The sequence below is a fragment of the Anabrus simplex genome, chromosome 1, assembly GCF_040414725.1.
Source record: "Anabrus simplex isolate iqAnaSimp1 chromosome 1, ASM4041472v1, whole genome shotgun sequence".
Taxonomy (NCBI): domain Eukaryota; kingdom Metazoa; phylum Arthropoda; class Insecta; order Orthoptera; family Tettigoniidae; genus Anabrus; species Anabrus simplex.
Window position 1 is genome coordinate 1,170,211,416 of NC_090265.1, and position 24,692 is coordinate 1,170,236,107.

At 38.6% G+C, this 24,692-nt stretch overlaps 1 protein-coding gene across 9 annotated transcripts in view; it reads right to left on the bottom strand.

Annotated features, from left to right (window-relative positions):
- LOC136858154 (transmembrane protein 39A-B) overlaps positions 1-24,692 on the bottom strand; it is a 406,589-nt gene that overhangs the window by 166,074 nt on the left and 215,823 nt on the right. For 6 of the 9 annotated variants that reach the window (XM_067137490.2, XM_067137492.2, XM_067137484.2 and 3 more), the window contains exon 11: positions 7,858-8,087. In XM_067137490.2, the coding sequence (XP_066993591.2) occupies positions 7,858-8,087 (230 nt within the window). Of the gene's footprint in view, positions 1-3,515; positions 4,020-4,931; positions 5,238-7,857; positions 8,088-15,963; positions 16,134-24,692 lie in introns of those variants that run through there. The other 3 variants (XM_067137488.2, XM_067137486.2, XM_067137491.2) reach the window with 3 other exon arrangements.

Consider the following 24,692-nt stretch of genomic DNA (forward strand, 5'->3'; position numbering starts at 1 on the left):
ATTGTATATTGTATGCCTCGAGGAGGCTTTTCAGTGTAATTTGGAGCAAGGGCTCCTAGGTATGAATGGGGTTTTCTGCCCCTCTGTTAAAATTGTGTTTGGGGTAAAACTGAGATGATTGCCCAAGAATTATGTTTCTGACTTTTGAAGCCCCAAATGGGGTACCTATGTAAATGTATTTTTCAATCGTGTTTCGGCTACTAAGTTCCTGTTCTATTTGTTGTTACCTAATTCTGAAAAGAAAATATAACCTTGTTAAATTTTAAAATTAATTTCACTTTAGTAACTTGAGACCTATTCACCACCCAGCACCTTCTTTCATGCATAACTACCACCAAAACACGGTAACAATAATAATAATAATAATAATAATAATAATAATAATAATAATAATAATAATAATAATAATAATAATAATGAAAGAATCCTTAATTTTAAAATACACAAAATAACGTACACTTAAATTATGTAACTGCAGTAATCCATTCATTCATCCCATTCATTCCTTCATTCACTCAACAATTATCCAGCAAATCAGCGGGATCTACCCAGCAAATGCTCCCGGCAAGCCAGTTTAAACTTGCGATGAGAAGGATTTTCTCTAATGTTCGCAGGTAGCGAATTCCATGACCTAGACACAGAGATTATGAAGGATCGGTTGTACACAGCAGTACGGTTTATAGGTATGGCAAGAGAGGAACCCGATCTTGTATTGTGTTCATGATAGGACGAGAGGTAAGAAAAAGATGAAGACAGATAGTCGGGAGTATTAGTGGAAAGAACTTTGTGCAGAAGCGATAGCATGTGAAGTTCACGGCGCTGGTGCACTCGAAGCCACGACAGCTCCTTATAATAAGGTGATATATGAGCATCATATCGCAGATTAAAGATATATCTTATGCAGCTGTTCAGGCTCCGGTCCAGTTTCTTGTTACTGTCCCAGGTTATTCCAGTCAACACAGTGTCACAGTAGTCAAATATAGGTAGTATAAGAGAGCGAATTATTTGTACTTTAAGTCGAACAGAGAATATATTAGCGAACCGTTTCAGGGGATATAAGCTTTTATGTACTTTATTGCATGTGCTTATCACCTGTTGAGTCCAGTTTAGAGTCTCAGTCATGATAATTCCTAAGTTGGTCACTGAAGTAGAGTAGGGTATGATTTTATTGTTTAAAATTATTGGGGGGATGTTCTGTTGCTTGAGGGAATAAAGGTTTTTACTGGTACCGATAATAATAACTTGAGTCTTATTTGGATTCATTAATAAACTGTTTTTATTTGCATAGTCACTAAGATGTTGAAGGTCAGAATTTATTTTAGTAATTGCAGTATCAATATCACTCGGTTTTGAATGATAGTAAATCTGTATATCATCCGCGTACACTTGCAATTTGCAGAATTTAAGAGCTTTTGATATATCATTAATTTGGATGATAAATAGCAGTGGTCCAAGAACCGACCCCTGAGGGACGCCGAGGGTCTTCCTTTGCATCCTGAACTCAAATTTCCAACTGTTACACGTTGCCGGCGGTTTTCAAGATAAGATAAAAAGAAACGAAGTGATACACTGTTAAAATTTAGCTCTCGAAGTTTCTGCAGTAGTAACTGAGGATTAACAGTGTCGAAGGCACTACTGAGATCTAATAATGTCAATACAGTCACGTCCCGTTGGTCCATTGCACGTCTGATATCATCTGTCACTCGTAGTAAAGCTGTCGCAGTGCTATGTCCTTTCCTGAAGCCGGATTGAAAGGGATTCAAGAGGGAATGCTTGGTAAGGTATTCAGTAACTTGTGTATGAACTAGACGTTCAAGCACCTTGGATAAGGGTGGTAGAATGGATACTGGACGATAATCTGAAGGAGAATCCAACTTGGAGCTCTTCGGGATGGGTCTAATTAGTGCATCTTTCCAAACTTCTGGGAAAACTCCGTTTGTCAGGCAGTAGTTAAATATATCAGTTAGTATTGGCAGAACAGCTCCTAAGATATCCTTAATAAGCGATATAGGAATGTCATCATTACCTGTGGCATTAGATGTTATAGCGTATATCACACGTTTAACTTCATTCGAGCTGACATTTCTAAAAGAGAATTGCTCATACACAGGCTGCTCTTGTAACAAGGGTAGTGAATTTTCTGGGAAGGAGGTAGAGGCTATTCTTGGCCGTGCGAAATGATCATTTAAAACATCTAGCGATATGCTTGGCACATGTTGCTCTACGGCTTTACCTATACCTAACGTGCATAATTTATTCCACTTTTGTCTCGGGCTGTTATTGTTCATCAGTTCCTGAAAGTATTTATATTTAGCATTCCTAATTAACTGCTTTGTTCTGTTTCTCAGAATCTTGTATTGCTGGAAATCATCTGTCATGCGTCTGTCTGTATTGTCTGTACAGTTTGTCACGACTGGCCATAGCAGATCTTATCTCGGCCGTTAGCCAAGCGGAAGAATGGCGGGTGATTCTTGCCTGTTTCTTTGGTGCGTGCTTGTCAAATATTTCCAGTACCAGTGAATTGAATTTGTTTACTTTAGAGTTAATGTTCTGAAAATTACGTATACTATCCCAAGGCAAGTTATATGCATAGTAGCGTAGTTTATTCCGGTCCATATGTCGTAAGTCCCGTATTGTAATGTAGCGTGGTTTGTACTTAGGTATTCGAGTAGAATAACACACGTACAGTAGGTCATGTGAAGAGATGCCAGGAGCAGGGATCTGTCCGTGCTTAATTACTTTTTGAGGTTGATTTGTCACAAGAAGATCAATTAAGGTATGACTTGTGCAGTCAGAGTGGTTTCCCTATAACTGCATAGCCTTTGGTGATGCTATTTGAGGATACAACCAGCCTCTGGGCTGTTGACCTAACAGACACAGACATGTTAATCTACAAGAATAGTAGCTAAATATTTGGCCAACCTTAAGAGGAACAACTGTGATAAACATCATTCCAAACATACTTGTCTAATTAAAACTACACCCTTACAAATTAAAATTAACTCATAATTTCAAAAGTAGAAAGAAAATTGAATTTAAACTTTCATCTCAAATAGTGGTAACTAAGTATCTATTATGGGCTTAAATTATTTTTTAAATGTGAAACTCTACTGTACACCTACATTTATAAGAAGGGTCCATTTTAACACAATATTGTAAATGACAGTCACAGAGAAATACAATTAACATGTTTGTTATAAATAACTAGAATCGAAATTTATCCACACAGTGATCTTGCCATGATACTTTGCCTACACCATTAAAGTAGTCTTTCAATGTGTTCCTGATACTTAGTGGTGTTTGCAAAACTCTGTTTCCACCTTGCCTCTGGATTTCTCCCATGATGAGATCCCTTCTTCACTCCCCTAATTGCACACTGCCTTCTTGTACATTTTCTTCATCCACACTGTGAGGTGGCATATAAACTCCCCTGTTCTCTTCCAAAAGGAAGTTGTGCAATACACAGGTAGCAAGGACAATGGATTCCACTTTGCCAACAGAGAGTGTCCTTTACTCAATAATTCCCTAAAAACATTTGCCATGATGCCAAATGCATTTTCAACTACACATCTGGCCCTACTTAATCTGTAGTTGAAAATTTTCTGCTCTCTTGTCAGCCCTCTGTACCCAAAAGGTTTCATTAGGTTGGAAGAGAGGGGAAAAGCATCATCTGCAATCATTACATATGGCACTTCACACTCAGTTTCAGGAGGTTTGCGAGGGGGAGGAATGTTTAGTGTTTTATTTTGGACTGATGCAAACAAGGTGCTATTTTGGTAGACACCTCCATCACTTGCTCGTCCATTGGTCCCAACATCAATGAATATGAATTTATAATGGGCATCCACCAGACCAAGCAAAACAATGCTGTTAGTACCCTTATAATAGTGAGAACCACTTGATCTAGGAGCTGCAAACTGTATATGCTTCCCATCCAATGCACCCAAACAATTAGAGAAATTCCATTTCTCTTCAAATTCATATGCAATCTCAAGCCATCCAGTCACAGTATCTGGAACCTGAAAAAAATTGTGTTTGTTTTAAAGATTACTCTGCCTGATGACTCTGTAAAATTCGATGACAATGGGATGCTGACTGTATATGAAGAAAATACTTGACAATCAGTCATGTACATCACAGCCTGCAGCAAGTACATCAGGTAGCTTATATATGTTTATAGAAATATCAAAACATAATATTTTAAACAATTTGTTGAGGCAACTAAAATACACTGTAGGTAATTGAGTTCAAAAAGAAAATTGACAATCTTCTGGTGATAAATTTTCCTTCTCGACTTTCTAGGAAGTTAATGGTTTCCAGAACTTATTAATGGTATACTGTAGTAGGGTAATTACTCACATTATGATATTGTGCAGTGACGTTAATTCAGAAACATGCATATTATTTATGCAATCACTGTGAGTTAGCTTCTTCTTCTTCTTCTTCTTCTTCTTCTTCTTCTTCTTCTTCTTCTTCTTCTTCTTATTTCCAGGCATATCACGAAAACGGAAGAAGGGGTCGATTGAAGACGATGTCCTCCTTCAGGCTTCAAAGGTGCTTCATTCAGTGTCAAATACTGAAGATGCAGATGATGAATTTGGCAAATTTATTGCCTCAGAACTGAGAGCTCTTACCGACACAAAAATTAAAATTCTTACCAAACATAAAATTCAAAAAGCAATAATGGATGCTCAGTTGGAAGTATTAGGCCTACTAAATACAGACTAGGAAAGGAGTTCCCACAGCCTAAAAGACGATATTGTACATATTTATGTAATATTTTTTAATAATTATGTTGTTTAAATAAATTCAAATATTTACCTTCATGTACTTTTCTTTCAGTGAAGAGTATATTTCCCTACATGTTTCAGGAATAATACATGCTAGAGTTCCAAATGGTATTCTAGTTGAATACATCAAGTTGGTGTAACTTTCTCCAGTGGCCAGAAATCGGAGTGTCACTTGCAGTCTCACTTCAAGAGAAATAGCTTGCCTCATGTTAGTGTCTTGTCGAATAATTTTGGGACCAACAAGATCCAGAAGTTTTTTAAAACTGCCTTCCTTCATTCTTAGAAAATTCCTATATGAATGCTGGTATTCTAACCTCAACTCATTTTCAACCAAGGACAGCAATCCTCTATCTTCTTCTCTTCTTTTTATCCAATCCCGAGTCCAGCATTTCCTGGCATTTCTTTTCTACCTTTTTACCACTGTACAACATATAATTGCAGCTCAAGCTGCAAGTAATAGATGGGATTAGTGATCACGAAGCTGTTTTTGTGGTAATTAAAAATAAATGTGAAAGAAAGGAAGAGATTAAAATTAGGACTGTTAGGCAGTACCATATGGCTAATTAAACAGGCATGAGGGAGTATTTAATAAGCAACTATGATCGGTGGAAAACGGTAAATAAAAATGTAAACAGACTCTGGGATGGGTTTAAAGCAATTGTTGAGGAATGTGAAAATAGGTTTGTACATTTAAAGGTGGTAAGGAATGGTGAAGATCCACCATATTATAACAGGGAAGTAAAGAGACTAAGAAGGATGTGCAGGGTGGAAAGAAATAGTTAGAAATGGCTGTGGAAGTAAGGAGAAATTGAAGTAACTTACTAGGAAATTGGATCTAGCAAAGAAGTCAGCTAAGGATAACATGATGGCAAGCATAATTGGTGGCCACACTAATTTTAGTGAAAAATGGAAGAGTATGTATAGGTACTTTAAGGCAGAAACAGGTTCCAAGAAGGACATTCTAGGAATAATTAATGAACAAGGGGAGTGTGTATGCGAGGATCTTCAAAAGGCAGAAGTATTCAGTCAGCAGTATGTAAAGATTGTTGGTTACAAGGATAATGTCCAGATAGGGGAGGTGACTAATACTAAAGAAGTATTAAAATTTACCTATGACAGCAATGACATTTACAGTAAGATACAAAAGTTGAAAACTAGAAAAGCACCTGGAATTGATGTTTCAGGGGATATACTAAAGACAATGGCTTGGGATATAGTACCATATCTGAAGTACTTGTTTGATTATTGTTTGCATGAAGGAACTTTACCAAATGAATGGAGAGTTGCTATAGTGGCACTTGTATATAAAGGAAAGGGTGATAGGCATAAAGCTGAAAATTACAGGCCAGTCAGTTTGACATGTATTGCATGTAAGCTTTGGGAAAGCATTCTTTCTGATTATATAAGACATGTTTGCAAAATTAATAAATGGTTTGACAGAAGGCAGTTTGGGTTTAGGAAAGGTTATTCTACTGAAGCCCAACTTGTAGGATTCCAGCAAGATATAGCAGATATCCTGGATTCAGGAGGTCAATTGGGCTGTATTGCGATTGACTTGTCTAAGGCATTTGATAGGGTAGATCATGGGAGACTACAAGCAAAAATGAGTGCAATTGGACTAGACAAAAGAGTGACTGAATGGGTGGCTCTGTTTCTAGAAAATAGAACTCAGAGAATTAGAGTAGGTTAAGCTTTATCTGTCCCTGTAAAAATTAAGAGGGGAATTCCTCAAGGCAGTATTATTGGACCTTTATGTTTTCTTATATATATCAATGATATGCGTAAAGAAGTGGAATCAGAGATAAGGCTGTTTGCAAATGATGTTATTCTGTACAGAGTAATAAATTACAAGATTGTGAGCAACTGCAAAATGACCTCGATAATGTTGTGAGATGGACAGTAGGCAATGGTATGATGATAAACAGGGATAAAAGTCAGGTTGTGAGTTTCACAAATAGGAAAAGTCCTCTCAGTTTTAATTACTGCGTTGATGGGGTGAAAGTTCCCTTTGGGGATCATTGTAAATACCTAGGTATAAATATAAGGAAAGATCTTCAATGGGGTAATCACATAAATATGATTGTAAATAAAGGGTACAGATCTCTGCACATGGTTATGAGAGTATTTAGGGGTTGTAGTAAGGATGTAAAGGAGAGAGCATATTTGTCTCTGGTGAGACCTCAACTTGAGTATGGTTCCAGTGTATGGGACCCTTACCAGGATTAGTTGATTCAGGAACTGGAAAAAATCCAAAGAAAAGCAGCTCGATTTGTTCTGGGCGATTTCCGACAAAAGAGTAGCGTTACAAAAATGTTGCAAAGTTTGGGCTGGGAAGACTTGGGAGAAAAGAGACGAGCTGCTCGGCTAAGTGGTATGTTCTGAGCTGTCAGTGGAGAGATGGCGTGGGAGGACATCAGTAGACGAATAAGTTTGGATGGTGTCTTTAAAAGTAGGAAAGATCACAATATGAAGATAAAGTTAGAATTCAAGAGGACAAATTGGGGAAAATATTCGGTTATAGGAAGTGGAGTTAGGGATTGGAATGACTTACCAAGGGAGATGTTCAATAAATTTCCAATTTCTTTGCAATCATTTAAGAAAAGGCTAGGAAAACAACAGATAGGGAATCTGCCACCTGGGCGACTGCCCTAAATGCAGATCAGTAGTGATTGATTGGGTTTTGCTTTGTCTGTTGGAGTCGTACTCTCAAACACACTGTAAGTTGAACAGCTGATTCTTGGTTTAAAAGTTTATCGATAGATAGCAGCACATACACTATGGCCATACTGATGTTTCCACGGATTTTATAAATTAATTTTACCGTGAGCAACACAACTTGTTTTCATCAAATTTTTATAAAATTTATTGTACAACAAATTTTACGAAACATTTTACCGTGAGCAATAGGCATAAGGGTTTCCCAAACATTATGGATATGTGTGACAGAGTGGTGGTGCAAAACATTTTTTTAATGTGTAGTACTTTTTCAATAATGATATAACTTAATTTTATACAGCAAGCTTGTAATTTCATTTTTCATCCTGTTACAAATGAGCAATAAACTTACCCTCCAATTTTATCTTGTATCATCTGTTCAGCTTTATAAACTTTCCAACATACAAGATAGTCTCGACAAAGCTTAAAGAGGGTGTAATAATTGGCAAACAGCAATAAAGTAACGGACACCACATGATACCACTCAGAAGATCGCACCAGGACGACCACTTGGACTGCAACAAGGAACAACTGGAGACCAAGCAGGGAGAAGACTAGAGCTGTGGGATTGTTGAATACTGCCTGTCAACATAAACCAGAATACAGGGTGTATCTAAATACTTGTTACACACTTTGAGGGATTGTAGGGAGACCAAATAGTTTACATTTTGCATAGGAATCCCATATCCAGAAACATTCAGTTCCCCCGCTAGAAGAAAAACACCATCACTGGTTGGAGTGCTTCTGCATCCACTAAAAAAAAAAAAAAAAAAAAAAAAAAAACACCACCACCCTCAATGTGGCAATCATCCTCTTCGATACAAACATTGTACTTCCTTATCATGTTCTGGTACGTTTGCTTACAAACACCTGGCAGTTAAACATCCACTGTTGCTATAAACTGCACAAGCAAATCTTTCTTTGACTCTACCGGGATCTCGTAAATCCAACTTATGTGGTCCCAGAGGAATAATCCAGCGATGTTAAATTTGGTGAAAGTGCAGCCCAATCAACTGGACCACCACGGCCTGTCTAACTTCACCTGAATCATTCGCTGAGATGACCTTGACCATTGTGTGGAAACCACATCTTCCTAGATGTTCAATGACACATCTCCCAAGAGAAGTACATACCACCCATGAGGTGAGGAGGAAGAAGATATGGCCTAATCACATGCCATTCAGAAACGCTGCCCACACACTGATGCCATATTGTTCCTGAAAGGCATGGGGTTGCGTATAGCATGCAGGTTTTCCTCATCCCAAACATGGCTGTTGTGCAAATTGGAAACACTTTCCCTAGTGAATCTGGCTTCATCTGTGAAAGAATGTGCCAAGGAAACTGGGGCTCCTTCACACAATGATTCACAAACCGTGTACAGAATCAGACTTGTGGCGCAACATCTGCTGGACCCATTGCATGTGTGGTATGAGTGTAAGTGCTACTCATGACTGACACACCAGATGGTGGTGTGATCCACATCGAGTGGACACACTATCGTTCAGGTACTCGTCAATGTGTCCTCTTAAAACTTCAAAGTATGGCCTTTTCAACACCAACTGTGCAGGGCCACCTTGGAGCACCACATTCGGCCCTTACAGCAGTAAATACACACTTTTTCCGGAGCTGCTGATTAACTCTGATACAGTGTGGAAAACACTCCTGATACAGCCGACAAGCAGCCCTTCCATTACCATTTGCTTCACATTACAAAAATAATCTTCAAACCCCGATCTACAAAACCAAGAATAACGGCCGAGAGGATTCGTCATGCTGAACACACGACACCTCATAACCTGCAGGCCTTCGGGCTGAGCAGTGATCGCTTGATAGGCCCTTCAGGGCTATAGTGCCATGGGGTTAGGAATTTTAAACAATGACCGAGTAGGCCGTGCGGTTAGGGGCACGCTTCTGTGAGGCTGTATTCAGGAGATAATGGGTTCAAACTCCATTGTCGGCAGCCCTGAAGATGGTTTTCCGTGCTTTCCCATTTTCACATCAGGCAAACGCTCGGGCTGTACCTCCATTAAGGCCATGGTCACATCCTTTCCATTTCTAGCCCTTTCTCGTCCCATCATTGCTTTATGACCTTTCTGTGTTGGCGCGATGTAAAGCAAATTGTAAAAATAAATTTAAAAACAATCATCTTCAAACGTGCAGTCAAACCTGTTCAACAACATGGCACTGCCTTGTGAATAACACCTGGATGCTGTTTCACTATGAAGATGCAAGGTCAAATGATTGGTGCTTCTCCGGGCAGCTCACAAGCTGATGACACACCATACAGTGAATGACGCACAAAGCAGGATGGGTAGCACACACGACATTAGGGGATCATTATCGAACGGTGAAGTATTCCACTCACTGATGTAGCAGACATGGGATATTTAAATACATGGTAGTGTTTTGCTTGTATCAGGTAAACGGTACTTTTCCGGACAGGAATTCCTATTCAAAATGTTATTCACTCCGTACCCCATCTACAAGCCCTCAAAATGTGTAATAGGAATTTAAATACACCCTGTGTACATCAATATTACAAACTATTGTCTTTAATAAATTGAATTAGAGAACCCACCGGAAGAATGGTTCTTATTAATAAAGTCATTGTTTAGTTAATGAATGTAAGACAGGAAAAGGAGGCACAAAAGCAATAGTCTGTCAGTTGCAGGGGACAGGATTGGAACAATGAAGAGCTATGAATTTAAAATAAGTTCCTGAAAAAAAACTGCTGTAGATTTTAGAATCCTTCAAAAGTAGACAACAAAACATTCAAGTTACTTGAGTTTCCATAACACCTAGATTGTTACTTTGGGAAGCAAGTTGAGTCTACTATCCAATGAAAATTAATCAGAACATAGTGTGCTACATACTACTTTTTATTTTTATTTTACCCCAAGCTCTTTGTATGCTTGCTCACGAAAATCATTTTAGTTTTAGTTCAAATGTGCATTTATTTGTATGTATTTTATTATGGTGATTTCCTTGTGGGGTTCTTAATAATCTTCGATGGAATTAATTCCCGGGGAGTGTGTGATGTATTCTAGCATTACTGTAAAATACTTTTGTGACAAAAAGATACAGCTATTATATTTTATCATTTTGCCATTCAAATGCGTTGGGAAGTTTTGCTCGTAGTGCACAACTGGAATCTCTACATTTCATGCAAGAAAAGGGAGAATTGTAGTAGAAAAAAGGAGGCTTTGCATCTGATGTCTGCTTTCACCTCAGAAAAAACAAATTAAATCCCGAGCTAAACATAACTGACATGGCTCATTAAGTGAAGGTGAGGGAAGTGAATCATCACGTGTCTAATGTTTGTTATACACTTCTATTAGTTAGAAGGAAAGCTCCCAAGCCTTGAAAAATACACCTGCTAACATGAGAAATGCACAAGTAGTCTTTTGTGGGCATATTATTCTTGGGATTGGTTATTAGTTAAGTGTAACAAAAGTTTTGACTGATAAGAGAGAAATGCAGGGACAGAGGATTCAATGTACGTATTACTGAAGAATGAGCCAACAAATTCAACAAACATACCATAAAATACCCTATGAAGATATTTTGGAAGAAGTTCCTCCAGGAAGGATCTCGATATCATTTGACGGCAGGAGAGCAAATTGCAGATAAAATTTTCAGATTATGAGGGGTATTTTCAACAAGATTTGGCTTCTTACGTACACTTCAAAGGTAGTCAATACCATATTTACTCACATATCAGTCACACCCCTAATTTTTGATTGAATATTTGCATACATTTTTGCACCGATTAAGAGCCGCTTATACAATTTGGGGGCTTGTTGCAAAAATGCGCGTCTGCAGTAACAAACGGAAAGGACCACTGCCGCACACAGTTTGAACTCAACCATTGTTAGTAAAGGCTTGTCATGGGGAGAGTTAACGGTTACACGGCTACATTCAGGCAAAAATTCATGAAATCCACAGAAGAAAATAACAAAGCAGTGGGCCGTGAGTTTCTGTTCACGAAAAACAAGTGAGGAATTGGAAATGGCATTTTGTGGCCTAAAAATGGGCAAGTTACTGGGTGTTGAGGAAGCCTTATTGGAATGGGTGAGAGAGATATGGAGTAGCGGTTGAAAGGCTTCTCACGAAATGTTACAAATAAAAGCACATGAAATTGCGCGATCCCACGATATTATGGGAAACTTACTCAAGGCAAGTCACGTGTGGGTTATTCAGTTTATGCAGCGTAATAACCTGTCATTGAAGCAGAAAACATCTTTGTTCCAAAAACTGCTAAAGACTGCTGTGATAAAATTACAGTTTCACCAGCATGTAATCAGATTAATGCAGCAAAATTCTCATCTTCTCTCACAGATGAGCAATACTGACCAAACCCTTGTGTATTTTGACACGTCAAGGACACTTCTGTGTCTGAAAAAAGAAGCAACAAGTTTTCTAATTAAAACTATTGAAAAGTTGTGCTGTACGGTGATGCTGGCCATTACTGCTGACGGCTGTGAACTACCTCCGTACTGTAACCGTATAGGTCGAGCCCTGCGCTGATATACAAAATAATATCCTCTTTCGCACTTTCTTCATCCGCACCCGCATCCGCGAATGGTTATCCGCATCCGCAAAATGGTTATCCATAAGTAATTTAAATATTTAACTACAAAATATTACATCCAAGGTATTGAAACATATAGATCTGTTAACATAATATAACAGGCCTGACACCTGGCACCAGAACCCCTACTGTTGCAGGTTTATGAGGGATTTTCTCTTGCGACAACTACAGACGTATTGACCTTTGCTCCTTCCATCCATTAATTGCGGGCAGGAGCTAACTGGCTCAGTTAGGCTTAGGTCAGATTTACGACTTTATTGTTTCAAGGCTCTTTATATATCACTATTCTGCCATACCAATGTCAAGGGTCGACTAACCACAAGCAAAAATAACAGTATACTTGAGTGAAAATCAATAACCATCATTATTTAGAAATTATCAGCAAATTTATTCGCACTGCCATACAGTTTGTATCTGCCAAGACACTAACTTTGCACCTGCGGATATCCGCATCCGTGCAGAGCTCTACGTATAGGTAATTGGATTGTTGGTACAAGATGTGTTTCAGTCAGTATTTTTGTATGGCAATCTAGGTTGTGTAAGACTGCACAACATCAGTCTAGATCCCCACCATAATCTGAAGTACCCATGCAAAGTTTAGCTACGAAAATCACCATTTTGCAGTATGAACTGGACTTAACAAGTTCCCAGTTAGAGTGTGAAGATAATTCTGGTGGCCCCGCTCTCCAATATGAAAAAAAAAAAAGGTAGTGCCAACCTGGGGATATAACATAACAGGATATTATGCTATTGTGACAAGATATCATTAAAGATTGGCAATTCGAACATGGAAATTTTAGCCAAGGATTGAAATCATAAAATGTTCTAATAATTGAGTAACAGTAAAATTGAGGGAATCTAAAGAAGGGACGAGTCAGTGGAGAAGAGACGCTAGCCTCGGACCAGTGAGCATAGAAGGGGATTTCCAGACATCGCCAGATGATGCTATGGAGTTTATTGAGTGAATTAACAAACAGATTCAATTCCACATATCATATTTTACCATGGTAGATAATGAGCTACACCTTATCTGCACCATCAAAATCAGATGACTTTTAGATCGCCAGTTATGAAACTAGGGTGGGGACTAAAGCCACCACCCCCATCATTTCCAGACCAGAGGAGATTCTCCAACTAGTGCGCCAGTCGTTTGGATGTGCCACGTCGTGAGAAAATTTGTCTTTGTGTGGTAGTGAAGTGAACAAAAAAACACAATAACTATGATAGAAATCCATAGAACTACTGTATATTCAACTTAATTTGGGGAATTACAAGATTTCTCGCATTGAGATAATGTGAATCAGAAAGAGACTTGAGAGGTTTTTGGAGACATTCATGTGGGTTAAGCCTAATACCCAATGTTAAAAGACTTTGTGATGTGAAAATAAATTTGAAATAGAACTAGAAAATTGTACCATATAAATGAAGGGTCAAGGGGAAAAACCAGAAGAGTCAATAATAGTACAACTTGAGAAAAAGCAAGTTTTGTACTTGACTTCCCTAGTTCTTTCTCCTAATAGCGAAACTTTGAGTGCTAATTTCTCCTGACTCGCCTGCTTTTTTCCATTTCCGACCTCTCAATAGTTGCGCACGATCACTCTGAAGCGGACTGTAACAATATCTCAATTTCGATGAAAAAGTAACTTACCTGGTTTTTTCCCCCCGACGCTTCAAATGGTAGTGAAAACTTAATATTGCAGTCGTGAATAGAATACATGAATTTTTTAAAAATTCCAAAAATATGTACTTCTTGGGCCTATAAACAAGGGTAAATTATTTATTGATCCAGATAAATTAGTGAGGCTGGATTAAAAGAAGGGTGGGAAATTTTCTTAATGTATAAACAGTGCTGGAAGACGTGAATTCCCATGTACTTGAGTGTGCCAGTGTTGACTGACCAGAGGATCTGATTCACAAAGTGCTCCTCTGTACTAACGGTTATCTTTGGAAGCAGCTAAGAGGATGGATCAACGGACGGTGACCAAACCCAGTCTTCAGAGCAGCTGCCATTGGGCTGTAAACTATCACGGGAGCCTTCTAGAGGCTCGAAATAAAGAACAACATATCACCACCATGAGTATATGTTAAAATATTAAGTAGTTTAGTGAATGCGGGGAAGCGCTTATCTTGTATATAAAATGTAGTTTAGATTTGATTTTGGCTGCACGTAGGCCCAAATCACAGTTACAAAATGATCAGAGTTTGTTATAGCTACATATAGTTTCATTACATATAATTTCTTCGGGTTAAGTTAATGTATTAAAGTTTCAATTGATATTTCAGTTGGGGACAAGTTAGAAGGAAACGAGAAAGGAAGATGTCGGTTACGAAAGTCCTGGAAGTTGATGAGTGCTTGTAAATGGGAAATTTATATTGAGCGAATGCATGTTGTGTTATTATATGCATGTGATAGAATGTGCTAGTTTGAGGATTAAGCGAGCATTCACTTTTAAATACATTTATGCATGTATGCAGTTAGATCGTGACTGTGCTACTTTTGTGAAGTGTGTCACGCCTGGTATCGAACATCTAGCACTCCCAAGTAGCTAGGGTGTGTTTACTTTGTATAATAAAAGCATATATGAGGTATCCGTTATCTAGGTCAATGTCAGATATTCCCTAAGTAGATTTGTAAAGAAGGAGAAGTAATGTGCAAAAGGTATGAGGGATTTTTTCAGTTATTTTGTTGAGATGCATTCTGTGAGATACGAACTGAGGACTAAGAGAGTGTTAATAGTTCAAGAGAGTAAAAACTAAGACCGCTACGGAGATATAATGAAATGTGTTTGTGCTAGAGAAATTAGCGTGGAAGTTTGAGGTGAAGTACAGAATGCCCTGAATTCATTAAGAAAGGGCTTTTTAAAGTGTGGAACTTTGTCAAGTGCCTGGAGGTGTGGCAGAGTGACAGTCCCAGTGAGTTACTGTGGTGAGAAGATGGTTCCAGTGGCGACTGTGTCAAAACAGGGGAAAAGTTTACCATTCACAAATATTAAAATCCTTTGTATCTCGAGTCAGAATTTGGCCTTTATTATTTCATGCTATGTAACTGGGTCATCATAATTCCAGATAATGAGCTAATTAACATCAGACTGAAGATATTTCAATCCCTGTGAATGATTGAGATTGGGGCTTTTCAGGTGTCTTTCCAAGACAGTCAGGAGACCGTTGGTTTGCTTCCCGGGCATATTCAGGATAATCACCATACACGTTTTTTCCGGGTAGTACAGTCACATTTTTTTTTTTTTTTTTTTTTTGCCAAGGGAATGATACGTGTAGTCAATATTTTGTTCATTTTCTTTTGTTTGAAGTAGGTTTTGTCCTACAATCTTTGTTATTGTTAGTTTGTGTAGATTCTGGTTCGAGTCCCAGGCCAGAATGTGTGGTCTTATTTGTTTGATGTGCATTCTTTGTTTTTTGTTTTGTGATTTTGTGTTGGATAGATAAGCACTCCCTGTGCGCTTTATAGTTTGTACTTTATGTAATGTCTTCTCTATTATGTCGCAATGGAGATATTAAGCAGTGCCCCCCTCCATATCACATCACTAATTACTACAACTGAGGTTTAGATCAACGATTATTAATATGGTTAGATCAAGTATACTCAGATAAATCAGTGATAACAAAAACAAAAAACAAAAATCTCGATGAATGAGATGAGGATTTATTTGAAGCAGAAAATTCACCGCCAAAGTTTCAGGTCCATCTGACAAATGTACAGTGTGTTTATCAGCAACTGTAATCAGTGTATATTTTCATTTATTTTGCTTTAACAAGGGAAATTAAATGCTCACCTTTATTTTATGCTGATTTTCATTTGCCATAAATTAGTAATTCCAATATTTCCTCTGCTCCAGTAGGCCTATAAGGTAGATATAAGTTTTATTTTAGCTGCGTATGTACTGCTGCCCCAGGTGCTGGAAGTCAAGATTGAAGCGGAGCAATGTGCATTTGACTGCGCACTGTCAAAACGGGGTGTTGTTCAGTCATCAATTCAGATTTCTCTGAGTTCCTGGATGAGGTGGCATCAAACCCCTGACCTGTAAGGTCCCAGTATGTTATATTTAAACGCAACACATTACTGAAGAACACCACATTCCCAACTGGTATCCACGATATGAAAGTGAAACCAGTCCCACTCTGCTTGCGATTCCAAGTAAATGTTCATAAACAGTGGTGTTCTTTTAACGACATGGTACTGTACGATTATAATGTATTTTTTCAACCAAGATTTTAAAATGTAAACAGTCTAGACCTTCTGCAAGTGAAATGCCTATAGTGTTGGTAAATTACAAATGGAATGTAAACTAATAAATAGCCTCTGTGTACAGTTTCAATCTTTCTTCGTTTTTTTGTACGTTTGTAAATAAGTTAAAATATTTTTTTGAATGAAAGCAGGAGGATGGAAGATTAAAGTATAATGTGGAAATTGCAAACAGATTTGATATTCTGGGAGAAGATCCTACAGAAGACATTGATGAAACAAATAACGAAGTTTGTGAATGAATGTGGAATAATGTGAAACAAATCATGACAACACTAGCAAGGAAAGTGATACCAAAAGGTGTTAGTAAGAAAAAAAGGAATGGTTCGATAAGGCATGTCAAGATGCAGTTAATGAAGAGGCAATATGGTGTAATAAGTGGCTGACCGGGGGAGTTGGCCGTGCGCGTAGAGGCGCGCGGCTGTGAGCTTGCATCCGGGAGATAGTAGGTTCGAATCCCACTATCGGCAGCCCTGAAGATGGTTTTCCGTGGTATCCCATTTTCACACCAGGCAAATGCTGGGGCTGTACCTTAATTAAGGCCACGGCCGCTTCCTTCCAACTCCTAGGCCTTTCCTATCCCATCGTCGCCATAAGACCTATCTGTGTCGGTGCGACGTAAAAGCCCCTAGCAAAAAAAAAAAAGTGGCTGCAGTCTAATAAGACTGTAGATATTGAGGAACTATACAGAGAAAAACAGAAAGAATGTAGTAAATTAATTCATAGAAAGAAAACAGTCTACCTGAGGAAACAAATAGAATCAATCCAAGATGACTACAGAAACTGGAACATCCGCAAGATGTATGGAACTGTCAACACAATTAAAAAAGGATTTCAATCAAGATCGAGTATTATGAGTAGAGCCCGGATTTCCATGCACTATCAATTTCCAAAATATGCATGCATTCATGCACTATAATATGGCAAAACATGCACAATAAACTGAAAATATGCACTAACAAAATTCAGTTCTTTTGAAACCAATGAAAACTAATTTCTCCAAATTGTCTTGATTTAAGCTCATCCGTTTATCTATCAGCATTTTCCTAAGCACAGCCCTTTCTACGTCACAAGAACTAACAGGTGCATAACTAAATGAAGACATTTGGGAAAAAGCAAGGTCAAATTGCATGTCTTTACATTTTCACCACAATACGTCTTTTATAAGCTTCAAGGGTTATGAATTTCATGTTGTTGGTCCGTAGTGAACTGAGAATAACATATGGGTAGTGTTACTATTCGTATATTTTATAAGCTTGGCGAACTCAAAATCAGGATTCGAATGGATCACTTTGTTCACCTTATCTCCACCTGCCATAGCTACTTCTCCGTGGAATGATTGCAAATGATGATGTCTTCAATAACTACTAAAGACTGAAGCTGCAATAACAAAGACGTGTGACGAGTGAGAGTTTCGGGTAGGAAATTCCAGGGTAACAATGGAAGAGGGTTCAGTGCAAAACCAAGGTTTGTAAGGTGTCCCCGGTTAAAGGTATAATAATATAAAATTAAATAACTTGAGAAATAATGGAGATATTTATTGGCGGTTTGTTTATACAACTAGGGTAACACAAAAGGTTTTCTGTGTTCGCTTGCAGGGGCGGTGGTACCATATGCGCATGCGCGTAACTGCATTGTTCACGAAAAGTGTGCCAGTAACCATGTGGACTCCACAGCAGAAGATGTTCCGTGTGCTTTCGCTCGGAGAGATAAAATCTGTTACACTAGTACAACTTAGATTTCAACGTGAGTATGGACTGTTACCAACTGATGGTGTTCCCACTTACGTAACAATCATGAAATGGGACAGGCGCCTTCAAGAATCTGGTACCTTGCTGTCGATATCGGACCACCACGCCAAGCACACAGTTTCAGAGGATACTGTTGATTTAATCCGTGAGTCCTTCAAGCGGAGCCCTTGTAAGTCAATTCGACAAACAAGTAGGCAGTAACAGTTACCTCGTTCGACAGTACATGAAGTCGTCCACAAAAGGTTGCCCCTACGGGCGTACAAACTGCAGCTTCATCAGAAAATCAAACCTCAGGGCAGGCCGCTATCAAAGGCATTCGTGGAGACAATTCTAGCAAAAACTGATGGAAACAAGGCATTCCTCGATTCAGTCTTTCTTGGACGAGGCTACATTCCATATGTCCGGCACGGTAAACAAGCACAATTGCCGCATATGGGGATCTGAACCCCCTCATGTAGTGATAGAGTTGGAACGGGACTCTCTGAAAGTGAATGTGCGGTGTGGATTGTTTAAGGACAGGGTTACTGGCCCATTCTTCTTCGCGGAGCCTACAGTTAATGGAACACGTTACCTAGACATGTTGGAGCAGTATGTTGTGCCACAACTTCCTTGTGACGTGATCATTCAGCAAGATGGTGCACCATGCCATTATGCGGAAGTTGTGAGGGGTTCCATGAATCGTGAGTTCCCAGATCGCTGGATTGGGAGAGGTAGTCGCATCAATTTTTGGCCCCCTAGAAGCCCTGACATTACGCCACTTGATTTTTTCCTGTAGGGGTTTGTCAAGAATCAAGCGTACCAGACACCAGTTCGTGATCTACCAGAACTGCGTAATTGCATTCGTGCAGTTATCGCAAATGTTATGCCTACAATGCTGCAGAACACTTGGAGAGAAGTGGAATACTGATTAGATGTCTGTCGTGCCACTAACGGTGCGCATATAGAGGTTAATTAGGTATTTAAACAAACATTTTGAGTTACCCTACTTATAGAATCAAACTGCAAGTAAATATCTCCACTACTTCTCAAGTCATTAAATTTTATATTATTATACCTTGAATCTTGACACCTTGTATAGACGAAAAAATTAGTAGTATTTAGTAAGGCACAATTAACGGTTCAATTTATAGCAATTTATAACTGGGACACCTTATTCCTAACAATTACAGTGATTGACGTGGCCTTTCGGCTTACGCCAATGTTTACTCCAGCAATAGATAAGAAAGTGCTTGGTTAACTGGTTTATAGGACCTCTACTGTATGTACTAACTATGGTTGTCAATAGGATGCCAGGAATACATTCTCTCAATCTCTCAATAATAGATATACTGTATAACCTGGTAAACCGGTCCCAAATTCTGCACACCAACATTCATAAAAGGCACTATCATGCAACTTAACATTATATAATGCGCCAAAGTCGGAAGAAGTCATATCATGCAATAACAACATCCAAATATTTGCTATTAAATACAAAATATTCAAAATATGCATTATGCATGAATCTTCTCCTAAAAAGGTCAAAACATGCAAACAAGCAGGAAAAAACAGCAGTTATTTAGAATCATTAAGTCATAAAAGGAATAACTGCAAAGTTTGAGATGTGTAACCATTTTACTTAAAAAACATGCATTTGCATGGAAATCCAGGCTCTAATTATGAGAGATAAGTCCGAAAATTTAATTGCTGATTACTGTAAGCAATACTTTGATTCCTTGCTGAATTGTGATGATCCAAAACCTATGTTGGTAAACCATCTAGTTTCCCATCAGAAGAACAAATACCAGAGCCATCATATCAAGAGGTATTACAAAGTATTATACTTTTTAAAAACAATAAAACTTCAGGTAGTGACAACATTCCTGCTGAGCTTATTTTAAATACAGTGGAGAAAGATTACATAAATACATATATAAGATCATTCTAAGGATATGGCACGAAGTTATTCCAAAAGAATGGCAGGAATCACTTATTGTTCCAATTCATAAAGGGGATAAGGAAGAACTTCAAAATTATCGTAGCATATCTCTTGTAAAGACGGCCTACAAAATGATGTCTTTTATTCTTCTACAGCGTTTAAAACCATGCTGAAAATGTTATTGGGGACTATCAGAACGTTTTTCGAAGTAACAGGTCCATTACAGACAACATATTTGCAATTAAGACTATTAATGATAAGGTGTGGGAACACAAGTAGTCGATTCATTATCTCTTTATAGATTTCTTCAAGGCATGTGATTCAATCCATAGAGAAGGGCTGTGGAACATCATGATGGAGTTTGGCTTTCCCATAAAATTAATTAACATGTGCAAACTGTGTGAATGGTAAAGTTAGCTGTGTTTTGCTCAAGGACAGAAAATCAAGTTCCTTCCAGAATAAACTGGTCTGAGACAAGGGGATGAACTATCTTCGCTTCTATTCAACATTGCACTGGAGAAGATTATCAGGAAATTAGCTCTTGTACCTGCTGGCATCACAATGGGCTCCAAGTTTTTAACAAGGAATGCAAAAATGATTATCTACAACACAATCATTCAACCAGTACATGTGTATGGTTCCAAGACATGGAGTATTACCAAGAAGGAGCAGCAGCAGTTGCAAGTAAATACAGTTTATAGAAAAATATTTGTCCCATGGTTCAATCCTATCTCTCAAAGCTAGCAGAAAAGATCTAATTATGACATTTGCACCCTCTCTCAACAACACACTATAAGGGTGTGATAGAATACAACAGACTGCGCTGGGCTGGACATGTACTGAGGATGCAGGATAACAAGAGCACCAGTAGATCTATACAGTACAAAAGATCTCTTAATGGGAAAAGACCTTCAAGAAGACCCCGAAGCACCTGGAAGGAGGAGATCAACGAGGTATGCCGGACCCTCCAAACTGATAACTGGTAAGAGCGGGCTCAAGATCGAAAAGGATGGTAGAGGATTGTGAGATCGGCACAGAAACTTCACGTCCCTCAGAAACCTATGGTGTGAGTATGTGGTAAAATATTTCACGAGATAAGTTCAAAAACACAGGCAACATTACTCATTTTATACAGCATGCATTACCGTGTTACTGATTACTTTTGTGTATTCTTGACAATGCCATATCAGTAACATGTGACGATCATAAATGCGTGTCATATTGTCAGCTCAGGATGGGGACGCGATCGTGCCTACAGTGACCTTCACTACAATGCACGACAAAGCAAAGGATGAATTTTAGATCAGGCATACAAACAAAATGATGCAGAAACAGAGTGCACACATCTCCTACTAGTTCATCAGGCTAACTACAAATTTGAAATCAGATTTGTGGTTTAGAAAAATATATATTTTTTTACACAATTTGTTTTACGATGCACCGACACAGATTGGTCTTATGGCGATGATGGGATAGGAAAGGGCTAAGAGTGGGAAGAAAACGGCCGTGGCCTTAAGGTACAGCCCCAGCATTTGCCTGGTGTGAAAATGGGAAACCACAGAAAATCATCTTCAGGGCTGCAGACAGCAGGGTTCGAACCCACAATCTCCCAGCTGCAAGCTCATAGCTGCACGGCCCTAACCGCACAGCCAACTCGCCCGGTAAATATAAATCTATGACTGAAATTAATTACACTCGCCTTCTGTAGTGATGATGTGCAAGTAGGCTGGTCAAACACGTTGTCCTTTGAGCATGTTCCCTGAGTAACATTCTAATATTCAACTACTATCTCGGCATGCAGTACAGTTACTATTGTTTTAAAGGCACATGGTAATAGGTTTCAAGTAATTGGGACTGAACACAACAGGCTGGATATTATAAAATTGCCATTAATATTCAAACAGCACGTGATATAAAAAGGAACAGCATCACATCTCCTCCCAGTCCGATGTCGTCGTACGTAACGGATAGGCCATTAAATTCTATTACGGACATCAGTGAAAAATGTATTGAAATCATTGCCCATTTTAACTATGTTTTTGCACAATATTTACCATGCTTAATGTCACGGTACAATATGTTCCCAGGTCTTAAAACTTCCACCAGAAAATTTTCCGCATAATAGCTGCACCCCCTATTTTGGGACCTTAAACTCACCATAAAAAGTGCCGCTGAAATGCGAGTAAATATGGTACATTTTTTTACTGAAGTGGCCAGCTAACTCCCCTGAAATTCAGCCTACGGAATACATGTGGACTGTTAGCAAAACAAGACTCTCAAAACCTGACTGTTCCAAAAACTATCCTGTATAAGAGCCTCTAAAATCATATGTGGTTTTGTGATGATCAATTTAATCAATACATGTGCTCATAAGCTTGTAAAATGTATATCAAATTACACAACGCAACTTATAAAAGAGAATGGTTGGTTCACTAGCTACTACAAAAGATTAAGGGCATGTAATTAATAACCAAGTACAAAAAATATAAAAGATGTTTTCAGACATCTGCAAACTGAACAAGGACCACTGAAAGAGTCTATAAAATAAGAAAGGAAAGCAAGAGGATAAACTGTAATGGAGCAGAAGTTTCATTTCTACAAATGTCACCAATGGAATATTAGAAGTGTTTTAGAGCTATGTTTTACGAAGAACTTTTCTTTTAATAGAGGAAAAGTGCACAGCTAGCAGGTTGCTGATGCTAGCATGTACATCAGTTGATGACGACGACGATGATGATGATGATGATGATTGTTGTTTAAAGAGGCCTAACATCTAGGTCATCGGCCCCTAATGGTATGAAATGAGACGAAATGTAATGACAATTTAAAAGTCCAAAATCATCCACTAACCAGAACTCAAAACGTGATGATGAAGAATACATGGAAGTATATGAATTTAAAGACTATCAGTGGATCCGACCTGCAATGCCTCAGAAACTTATCTTAAATAGTACACTTATTGTACCGGGCGGTACACCTCCACTCCGCTAATTTAAAATGTGCGCCAGTTGAAACTCCTCTGCTGGAGGAAGTCTGAACTTTATCTACGCTATTAATTCTCTACTTTCTCAGAAGATGTCACCACGTGGAAAATTGAGTTTTTGAACTGTGTCATTTTTGATGTGGTTTTGTTTCGCTTGAAGTAAGAAGTGTGAACTTTCTCTTCTAGAGGACACTACTGAAGATCAACAATAGTGCAACCTAGTGCGGAGTCAAAGAACTATTTTGTTGGAGAAATTTTTATTTCAAATGTTTGTTCCTTGCTAAATTGTTTTCAGTCTTTGGTTAAGTTGGCAATATTAACCCCTTCTTTCCCCTTGTTTTAAATCTAGCCTATCCCGAATTTCTTGAATTAATTTTCCACCAATTATGTGTTTCTTCTTAGTATTGTGTAGGGGGTTTATTGATCTACCAATAAAATCATCGCGGGAGGGTGTTTTCATTCCCCTAACGCCTAGAACCTTCTGCGAGAGTATTTAAACTGCTGATTTTAGGGTCTCCGGGCCACTTCTGTTCCATCTTTCAGTGTATAAAGTACATAGCAGGAGGCGGGAAGCGCCTCTTTCCTCGGCAGCGGTCATCAATAAGGTAATGGCCGATTAATAAATTCTTTCTTTGCTAGCTCAGCAGTTTAACTCTCGGGGCGGGTGCGAAGCGTTCCTCCATGTAACCTTTTCCTAAAATGTAACGATCTTTTCTTCTATTCTCTTTTAAGCTGCATATTGGGATAGAGAGTGCTAACCCTCTCGAGCTCCCACTCACATTGTCTTGAGGTGAACTTATTTTCTCAACCTATTCTTCGTTAATGTAAAACAAATTGCTCTTTTCTAAAGTCACCTCGGTAGTATGGGATTAGCCCTTGCATTAGTGGCCTAGAGCCAGATTAGGTTTTTAAAAACAAGTGTATTGGGAGTGCAAGATCGCCTCCTCTCAAATTGTTATTTTAGAGGTCATGTAATTGCCCATTTTTATTTAATAGACCTCAGTAGGTTGGGTATTTTACCCCTGTGTCTATGTCCAGTGAGGACAACTTGAAGGTGGAGTTTGGTGTGGCCTGGGAGAGGCTTAAATTTTGAGAGCGAGTGGCTCTTTTGAAAATTGAGTGTTGTATGCCTCGTGGAGGCTTTTCTGTGTAATTTGGAGCAAGGGCTCCTAGGTATGAATGGGGTTTTCTGCCCCTCTGTTAAAACTCGTGTTTGGGGTAAAACTGAGCTGATTGCCCAAGCAGTGTAAAATCAGGGCGCGAAGCCCAATTCCTGTAAATATTGTAACTACCCTTTTTGATTTGCTACCTTGTACCTGCCATGCTTGTTATTTCTTTGTTTTTGAAAAGAAAATATAACCTTGTTAAATTTTAAATTAATTTTGCTTTCGTAGCTGGAGACCTATTCACACCCGCACCTTCTTTCACCTCTACCTACCACGGAAAACTCCGTAACACTTATGTTCATAAAAAACAGAACACCTTGAAAGACTAGAGATAGGAAGTTCATATTCACAGGATATGTTCATTAGTATGTTCTTTAGAAACAATTAGTATTTCAGTCACCTAGGTTCAGCATGTGTCCTGTTGCCTAGTAGGCACTGGGTCCTCCATGGGCACTGATAACTTGTTCCATGTGTGATGGCATAGACACGTATAAGGCGTGAATGGCATCCTGGGGTA